We start from the raw sequence: 9,829 nt of genomic DNA, 5'->3' as shown, positions 1-9,829 counted from the left end.
AGGCAACCGTTTCCTGGGAAACCAAATATATTTGCCCTTCAACATTCTGAACTAAGTAAAAGATAATGCATCAGAGAAGGTTATCAGTCATGCTATTCTGCAAAAATGAACATATATTTGCTCATCTGGTTGATTGGCAATGCCAGAGACCATGTATACACTCCTAATTCCACATATATCACTGCACTAGCTTTAGATTTAGGCCTTGTTCACAAATTGTGTTCAACCATAACATGGTTTAATTGCTTTTTGGTACAGCAACTGGTATGAGCCCAGCCCATATATTTTGGAAGACATGTCTTTAGGCTCCATCTCCTCTGGTGATTTTTTCAAAACTGACACATTGAGAAGCTACTGGGATTACAACAGCACAAATTCTCAAAGCTGCTGGCTCCAAATTTTGAGGAGGAGGAATCCGAGACATACTTACCGGTACCTAGCACCCTGCTTACAAGAGGCCTATAATTAGCCAATGACAGACAAACTTCCACAATTAATAGATGTTTTGTAGTACAAATTCAGGTGATCCCTATCCAAAGCATTGGCAAGCAGAAATGAAGCTACAAACACCCTACCACAATCAAAATATAGAACACTACATTACATTGGTCTATCAGGACTCTCATGTTCTAAACCGGTTTGCTGTTCATAATATACTGCCGCTAATGCAGATGGATTTAATGTTAGTTGGGAATTAGTTATTTATTCACAATTAAACTAAGATATTATTGTCTCTTGCCTCCGTGATCAGGTGGCCAGCACCCAGTTAAATGCCAATCACTGGGGTATGCCAAGAGGAAAGAGATGCTTTTAGAAGTATTTAGTAGGTTACATGGGAACATAACTTTAGGCTTTTAATTCAACAGTGTTCGTAGTCCACCAGGAACAATAAAAAGGAAAAATTCCCTTTGGGTCTAAGTGAAAGACGTTTAATTACCATTTTTAAGTACCTATAGAACCTCAGGTTGTGCATTCCTGGGGTAAACTTAGCTTGGGATGAGAAATGGTGAAGACGTTGGGGAAGAAATGGAAGGAAGAATAGACAAACAAAGAGGTAGTAGATAGATTAGTTGACAGTTTTTCTCTTAAATGGCACTTTGATCCTATTGGCACAAAATCTGGGAAGAAATATTTCCACTCATTCCAAGAAGAGAGGACAGAAGGAGGGAGGCAGGCAGGAAGTTTTCTCTGACAGATTCCAATATTGTGTATTGATCTCTAGCTAGCATTAAAGATACCACGCTAAAATCTGTGTGGTTCTTATCCAATTGCATGAGCTGGACAACTGGAGTTCTAGGAGCCATGCCTGAGAATGTAGCAACCTTTATTTAACTTATATCATATAATATACCCTATCCAAATATTAGATCTGAGCTTAGGATCTCTCCAGACCAATACCATAGTGGGAGCATTGGTAATTGACAAGGATATAGTCATGGACTGCATTTTTTTAAAAAAAACATAAGACACCTTTTATTTCAGTTACAAACATTTTCCTTCAATTTACCCAGAAGGTAATCGAAAGTAATTTAGGTTGGTTATCTGTATCTTGAGTATGTCCTGCTGTGATTAGGACTGTCCTACCCATTTTTGCCAAGTGGGGCCCTAGACCTCTTCCCCACTAAACCTAGATGATCACCACTATTGTTCATGAATATGGGCAGTGAAAACTGCTACCCAGTTCCATAGCATGCTTGCTTGAATCTGATAAATAACATTGGCTTGAGTCACTATCAAAAAAAATAGTCACTGGTGATATCTTGAGCATCTGCCTTTCCCAACCACCCATCCAAAAAGGAGACCATGGTAGACCCACAAGCAAACAATTGCTTTTACTGCAATACATTTTTAATCAGGCTTCTTTAGAATAATCCATTGGCAGGAACCAGTCCCAACTCGATTCTTTGGCAGGTCTCCTTCAGATAATACTTGCTGCAGCTAGGAAATTTGATTCGATGTCTCTTCCTATGGAGAAGAAATCCAAAGATCACTCATACAACTCACATCACAGGATTGTTGCTTTGAAGAAAACAGGAGGAGGATGGATAATTAGGCATCTTTGATGCCTTGAGTTATTGATAAAAATAATAAAGGCAATATAAAAATAAATAAATCAGGACTAGAACTCACAGCATCCCAGATTCTAGCCTGATGCTATAACACTGGCTTCTACATCAAACTGGCTTCTCAGTTAGGATGTTGCCTATGTCCAAATGGAACTTCATGGTCTGTACAAAGAACCTTCCTTTTCCATCTCAAAGAAGGCAGCCAAGGAAAAATCACGCTCTACCAGAGGGAAATCTGGAATTTGAAGAACTAGTCTTGAGAATTTGTTTCCTTGGTCATAGAATAATTGCTATGGTGAACATGGCTTATCCATGTTTATATTACATTGCCCCATCTCCCCTAGGTTGCATTCTAAACAAGTGGGACCAAATCTACTAATCTTGGTTTTTTTCCTAAGCGGGTGAACACTTTGGCAATGCTATTGAAAACCACCCGCTGGTTTTATTTATTAAGAAAGCCTGTGGAACTTATACAACATCTAGAGACCTTCTTGGAAATAAGGAGGATGCAGAACACTGATTCATTATTTCTTAACAAGCTAGCTTCACTATTATTTTTAACTGTAAACATATGTTTAACAAAAACAAGCAAACAAACAAACTGAAGCCAGAAGAAACAGGGAAGCTTGTGAGTTCTGTGGTCACCATATTGTCTAGGACAGACACAAACTTCTGTTCTTTCCTTTCAACTAGCATATGGGGAATTACATGCACGTTTTCTGTCTCCTGATTAGTAATCAGTCTGTAAGATCTCCTATCTTGCTGTTTACAATGACATTATTATAGTTTACAATCTTTGAACTCAATAGCATCCTAAAGCCAATTAGAGAGATTGTGGTGATGAGCTCTTTATGTAAATGGAGAGCAATTAAGCATCAGGACGTAAATATTAATAGAATCAAAGGAATAGAATTTATTTATTTAGAAAATGTATACATAACTACTTATCTTAAATACAAGTACTCCTTAACTTATGACCACAATTGAGCCCAAAATTTCTTATTAAGTGAGACATATGTTAAGTGAATTTTGTCCCATTTTACAACCTTTCTTGCCTCAGTGGTTAAGTGAATCACTGCAGTTGATAAGTTACTAACCCAGATGACTTGGGACACAGCAGCGGTCATAAATATGAACCAGTTGCCAAACTTCTGAATTTTGATCACATGATGTTGGGGATGCTGGAAAAGTCATAGAGTCATTTTTTTCAGTGCTATTGAAACTTTGAATGTTCACTAAACAAACTGTTGTAAGTTAAGGAATGCAACCATACAGGTGGATAAATTTTAGATTTTTTTTTAAGATGGTAGAAAAGTCTGGAAAAGTAAGAAACTTAGCACAACTGAATTTTATCAATCCATCCACCCCGACTATGGAAACCCTTCATCCATAAAATTGATCTAACTCACAGCTGGCATCTCCGGACTTGGTATTTCTTCTTCATCAAAGCTGTCCTCATCAACATCGACATCATCTGGAATGTCCTCATCTGTCGGCTCATAGTCGGTGTCATCTTCCACTTGCAGGAGAGAATTACAAGGCAGTACTAAACATAACATCCACCACCACTGGGCCCTTTTGAAGAGCATCCCCTCCTTTCCCTTAGCACCCAAAAACGTTCTGGACCACCAGCAAGAGACGTCTGAAAGCTGTGTGCCTAGCAGTGCACTTAAGGAGGCAGCTGGTAAACCTTCCTTTGATCACCGTTAGCTCAGCCACCGTCCTCAGCACCAACAAGAGTTCTGTGACAGTTAAAATGAACCCATGGACAGAAGCAGCAGAATGGAAGCCAGAGCAGCATGTGATGTCACAAAGGCAGCTAAAGCTGGGGTGTTTTTTTAATGCTGGGAGGAAAACAGAGGATAACAGAAAAACTGAGTTGGAAGGGACCTTGGAGGTTTTCTAATCCAATCCTCTGCTGAAGCAGGAAACCCTATGCAATTCCAGAGAAATGGCTGTCTAGTCTCTTCTTAAAAGCCTCCAGTGATGGAGAACCCATAACTTCTGAAGGCAAGCTGTTCCATTGGTTAATTGTTCTCACTGTTAGGAAAGTGCTCCTTGGTTCTAAGTTGCTTCTTTCCTTGATTAGTTGCCATCCATTTTTTCTTGTCTTGCCTTTTGGTGCTTTGGAAAATAGGTTGACTACTCTTCTTTGTGGCAGCTCCTCAAATATTGGAACACTGCTATCATGTCACCCCCAACCCTTCCTTTAGCTAGACTAGACATACCCAATTCCTGCAATCGTTCTGCATATGTTTTAGCCTCCAGGCCCCTAATAAATGGTTATCCAATATCTTCTTAAAAACCTCCAGTTGGAGCACCTACAACTTCTGGAGGCAAGCCGAAGCTTGTAGTTATTGGCCAAATTACTTTGAATCAGGTTTGCTGTGCCTCAGTAGGTTTCATTGGGTTCTGCTTCATAGGTGTAGTCCCAGACTTTAGACACTGAAGCCCAAGAGTAAATCTGTGTAGGAGTATCAAGGTTCATGAATTTTAATTTCAAACTATTTATTTTGTATTCACATGTAAAGGGTTGTTCAGGATGCCTTTCTAATCCACTCTTGGTTTCATTCCTCATAGCAAGATCTCTCAATACCATAGTAGCTTCAATACTGTTTTTAATCCCTTTTATTCTATTTTTAATACATCGTCTGTCTTTACCTAGCAATATTTCCAGTTGACCAAATATTAAATAAATTTAATAAATATTAAATAAAGTAAATTCATATATTAAAATGCAAGAGAGTTAGTCTTTTTTTCTTTTTAAGGCACTTTTTAAATTGTTTTCTTTGTTGTGTGTCTTTTTCTTCTTTTTCTTTTTAAAAATATTTTGGCATTTTGTATTTTAATCTTCTTTGAATAAACTAAAAATTTCAGATAAAAAATGAAAGTATATTTTGCTTTATTGTTAAGACTGTATAAAGATACCTGACTTGTTCTTCTATCTATACCAATGTGAAAAGGTACTATTAATGTGTTTTTATAATTAGCCGAAAAGAACAAAATCATGGAATTATCTAAAATGGGGATCTAAGTACAGTTAGAAATATTAACATATAAATTGAAACCAGTTGAAGACGAGAAAGGATATTGATTTCTATATAGTATGATTTTATAAAGCACTCATGTGTGAGTATTATTTGCTTGTAAAATGTTAAAATTTTTGATCCTCTTAAATATTACAGTTTGTACAGCTGTTAACATTTAACAACTCAAGCTCTGATCGTGTCACTTTCTTTAGCAAGAAAAGACATTAAGTGTCAATATCTTGTTGATTGTTGGTTTAGCTATTTCCTGCTTTGAATAGGAAGTTTAAAAATGGTTCATAAACTGGATAAAGAATAAAACATTACACTTCCCTGCAGAAGGGAGGGGGAAAAAGCAATAGATGCCTGCAGGAAAATAAGTTAAATAATGATCCCCCCCCACAGCTCCTCAAAGCCCTGTTAGCTGAACAAATTAGACCACATAAGGGGTGTTTAACCATTCTTTTCATACTCATAAATTTGGCATGCCTATATTTGTCTGTTGCAGTTAGGATGATGAAGCAGCTTACAAAGAGGTTTTTTTATTTTTTTTAAAAAAGCCCAAACTTTGGAAAAGATTAGACACCCCTTCTCCTGTCTATCGCTTCAATTGATCATCTCTCCCCCACCATAAACCTTTGATTTCTTTTTTAAAAAGAAAGCAAACATCTAGATAGTGCTATTTCACAACACAATTATAGTTAATAACCCATCACAAAATACATATCATCCTTTCCCAATTTTGTGACTAGACCAAAACATCAATAATCTTTCTTGTGATGATGGGATTAGGGGTTTGTTCCACTTGAGGGGCATCAGGTTGGGGAAGGTTGATATGCATGGTCTTAAAAAGCCATCTTAGATTCATATATTAATTATGTCAATCATACTTAGTTTTCCCATTCCTTTCCTACATTGGAATTTGGAAGCTGTATGCAGCTGTTGGCAATGTTGCATTGAGCAATAATTCATTGACAACAAAAATTGGATGGATTAGCTGTCATGGTGTTTTAGCTGCTGCTACATATACTCTCTGGAGATACAAACATATTCTCCCCATACTTTGTATATTTTTACATGAAATAAGAAAACTTATTACTTCTTGGTTGTTATCTAGGTATACAGATTAATTCATCTACATCTCCTGGTGGTTTGACAAATGAATTTCTACATACAGACTCTAGGTCACATCTCCTGATCTAATTATCTACTCACTACTTCCCAGTCTCTTCTCATACATGCACTTAAGAGACATGGCTTCTACTTACAAATCAGGTGCTGCCCGTTGAGATATACTGGACCCATTCCTGATTTTAGGATAAAAGAAACCGGGGGGAGCAATTCAAAGCCATCAAGACACACCTGTTATAAAAAACAGATGCCATGTTTCAGAATGCTGCTCTTATCATTCCCCTACAATATATGTAGGATGCTGATGAATATATTGTATGTTTATATGTACATTGATTATATTATATTGTTGTTTGTATGTACACTGAGAGCTTCTGCACCAGAGATAAATTCCTTGTGTGTCCAATCACACTTTGTCAATAAACTGTTCTGCTGTATTCTGTTCTATTTTCTATTCCATTCCATTTTGTTCTATTCTATGCCATACCATGCCATGCCACGGCATCTAGTCCTAGTCCTAGTCCTAGTCCTAGTCCTAGTCCTAGTCCTAGTCCTAGTCCTAGTCCTAGTCCTAGTCCTGTCCTGTCCTGTCCTGTCCTGTCCTGTCCTGTCCTGTCCTGTCCTGTCCTGTCCTGTCCTGTCCTGTCCCGTCCCGTCCCGTCCCGTCCCGTCCCGTCCCGTCCCGTCCCGTCCCGTCCCGTCCCGTCCCGTTCCGTTCCGTTCCATTCCATTCCATTCCATTCCATTCCATTCTATTCTATTCTATTCTATTCTATTCTATTCTATTCTATTCTATTCTATTCTATTCTATTCTATTCTTGTGCATTGCACACACTACCCTACCCTACACTACACTACAAGCTGTCCAAATACACCTGGCATGACATGTCCAAATAACTTTTCATCAGATGTTGCCTAGTTGATAGCTCCCTAATGCACTTTAAGATATGAGTGCCTAGAAAACTACCTCTCCAAAGATTGTCCAAATTGTTAGTTAGGAAGACTTCTGAACCATTTGTGAAGTATGCACAGATATAAATTAAATTAAAATAAAATAGCACAAGTCATTTAATATAAATTTAAAATAGCATAACACACACCCCCTCCTGCATTCCCCTATGCATTACCATTGGCAAGACAGAATGTTTCAATGATACAATGGGTACTGGCTCGGGAACACTGGCCATGTTTCTAGATTCGACAGCCACCACATGAGTCTCATCATCAGCATCTTCCCCCAGGGACACCTTGATGGTAAGAAACAAAAAACAGCCCTTTCTGAGTATTTATATAGCAGCTTTTACAGAACTTCATACAGGGCTGCACTGAAGCCTTCACAAACCTTCCTGAACGTCACTGTCTACCATTCTTCAGAGTATGTAGAACGGGGAGCATTTTCAAAAACAGAAGCATTGTTTAAGGCACTGTGGGAGCCCCCACAAACATTGGACTCCAGCCCCCATCATTTTTGGCATTTGGCTATGTTGACTGGGGAGGGTAGGAATTGGTATCTATGAAAATCTAGAAGGACACGTATTCCCCATCATTAGTTTATGAAAAGGAATACTTTCCAGAAAAATGTGAAGAATTATGTCTAGAGGTTGCAATAATGTTGGAAAGTTATTGTTGGAAATCTTGATGCTCTCCAAGCTTAGTTGTTTGGTTGCAACTGTTTTATTATCTGCACACAGGTAGTTCTCAACTTACAACAATTCATTTCGTGATTGTTCAAAGTTACAATGGCACTGAAAAAAGTGACTTATGACCATTTTTCACACTTACGACCATTGCAGCATCCCCATGGTCATGTGATTTACATTTGGATGCTTGACAACTGACTCACATTTATGACCGTTGCAGTGTCCCGGAGTCATGAGATCCCTTTTGTAACCTTCTGACAAGCAAAGATTCATTTAACAACCACATTACTAATTTAAGAACTGCAGTGATTCACTTAACAACTGTACTAGTGAGAAAAGTCGTAAAATGGGGCAAAACTCACTTAACAAATTTCTCATTTAGTAATATAAATTTTGGACTTAATTGTGGTTGTACGTTGAGGACTACCTGTATAAACAGGGAAAAAACCCACAGTCACTAAATGTCTGGGTAGATTCTCAGTCATCCAAGTCCTAGCTGTCCCAAAAGTGCTTTTTCAAAAACTTTTATTTTTCCTTGAAGTCCTTTCTCTTCTCATCCAAGCAGCTTTTTCAGTTCTTTTCAAAAAGCATCTTTGGGACAACCATGATCTGGATGACTGAGAATCTCCATAGACATCCAAGAAGCTTCTCTGTTTTTGACAGGATGGGGGGGCTATGAAGGTAATAGTTCTGACAGGAGGTGGGGGGAGTTGGAAGGCTCATATTTATTTGCAGTCATCTGGTCTTAGCACACTTCCTGAGAGTTCTTCAGGCCATTTGGGGGTTTATCTGATCCCACACTCACTAGCATTGATGACATTACTTAGTCCAACCTTAAACACTCAAAGAGCCATTTGGACCCCTTTCCCACAGAAAAGAAAACACCGGGAGCCACAAAGTCCTTCCTGTGCCGGACTATTTCTTGAGCGGCCACAGAACTAGCATATGTAGTTGAATTAAACATTCTGTTTCCTTCTGAAACTTTTCTTTTCTTGGATTTATCCATGGTTGGCCTACCAGGGGTTGAAAAGCTCAATAAATCTCGTGCCGGCGGGTGTTGCACATTGGCGGTTGTGACGCATATTTTGAGTGTCAGGGAGCCGCAGCACAGGGGTGAAAGAGCCACATGCGGCTCCAGAGCTGCAGGTTGCTGACCCCTGACCTAATCAGGTAATGAAATGGTTGCAGGCAAATTTCCAAGCTCAGTGAGCACCAAGTTCAACCATGATCCACGGAGATTCTCTCCTATTGAACTTACCGTCCTCAAGTATACCAAGTGTTCTAATAAGTCATCATCTTCTTTCACTACGCATCTCCGGGTGGTGTGATTCAATTCACAACCTATACAGAGACATCATTAAACCATACAGAAAATAGAAAAATAGAAAAGGATAACATTTACCACAAGATATATTTATCTGGGATAAGCTACAAATGTATTTTGCATGTTTTCCTGAGTTTTTTTACTCAATCTGATGGATTCTCCCTGTCTCTTCCCCCTTCCCAAAAACGAAGAGGGGAAAAATTACTTTTTGAGAGAGGGAGTTTTGCCACCCATCTTAGTTAAGAGATGACTGAGGCCAGTAATTGTACAATCTCTCCCCAACATTCTGCAGTCCTTCAGAATTCTTACACTTCAGTAAATTGCCAAAGGGGGATATGATATATCATGAAATTATTCAATCTACGTTATCTCTTTGGGGAGAAAAAAAGAGGTGAGAAATTACATCTAAAGTGTAACCTGAGATGATCAGAGATGCTCCAAATGGATACTACTGAGGAAGGGATTTGACCAGTCTAATTTGGCTACCAAAAATCTCAATTCATTTTTTAAAAAGCTACTAGCTGCCAACACGTCTTACCCCACAAGAGAGACACATGATTTCCTTCAGCAGAAGATGAATTTGAGGAAAGTGAGGTCATCTTGTTTAGGTAAATCTGGAATAAGATGTCAAGGAGGAGAAGG

At 38.6% G+C, this 9,829-nt stretch overlaps 1 protein-coding gene across 1 annotated transcript; it reads right to left on the bottom strand.

Moving 5' to 3' along the window:
* Positions 1 to 1,826: 1,826 nt before the first annotated feature.
* On the bottom strand, positions 1,827 to 9,786 carry LOC117676957 (nucleoplasmin-like). Its single transcript, XM_034436801.3, has 6 exons — positions 9,726 to 9,786; positions 9,122 to 9,204; positions 7,351 to 7,470; positions 6,361 to 6,454; positions 3,476 to 3,585; positions 1,827 to 1,965 (listed from the first exon to the last, which is right to left on the bottom strand). Exons 1-6 carry the CDS (start codon positions 9,784 to 9,786, stop codon positions 1,939 to 1,941), a joined length of 495 nt encoding a protein of 164 aa, XP_034292692.2. The 3' UTR covers positions 1,827 to 1,938.
* Between the last annotated feature and the right edge of the window lie 43 nt (positions 9,787 to 9,829).

Source organism: Pantherophis guttatus, chromosome 9 (genome assembly GCF_059756535.1).
Source record: "Pantherophis guttatus breed Tessera chromosome 9, ASM5975653v1, whole genome shotgun sequence".
NCBI lineage: Eukaryota > Metazoa > Chordata > Lepidosauria > Squamata > Colubridae > Pantherophis > Pantherophis guttatus.
This window is presented reverse-complemented; position numbering and strand designations above follow the sequence as displayed.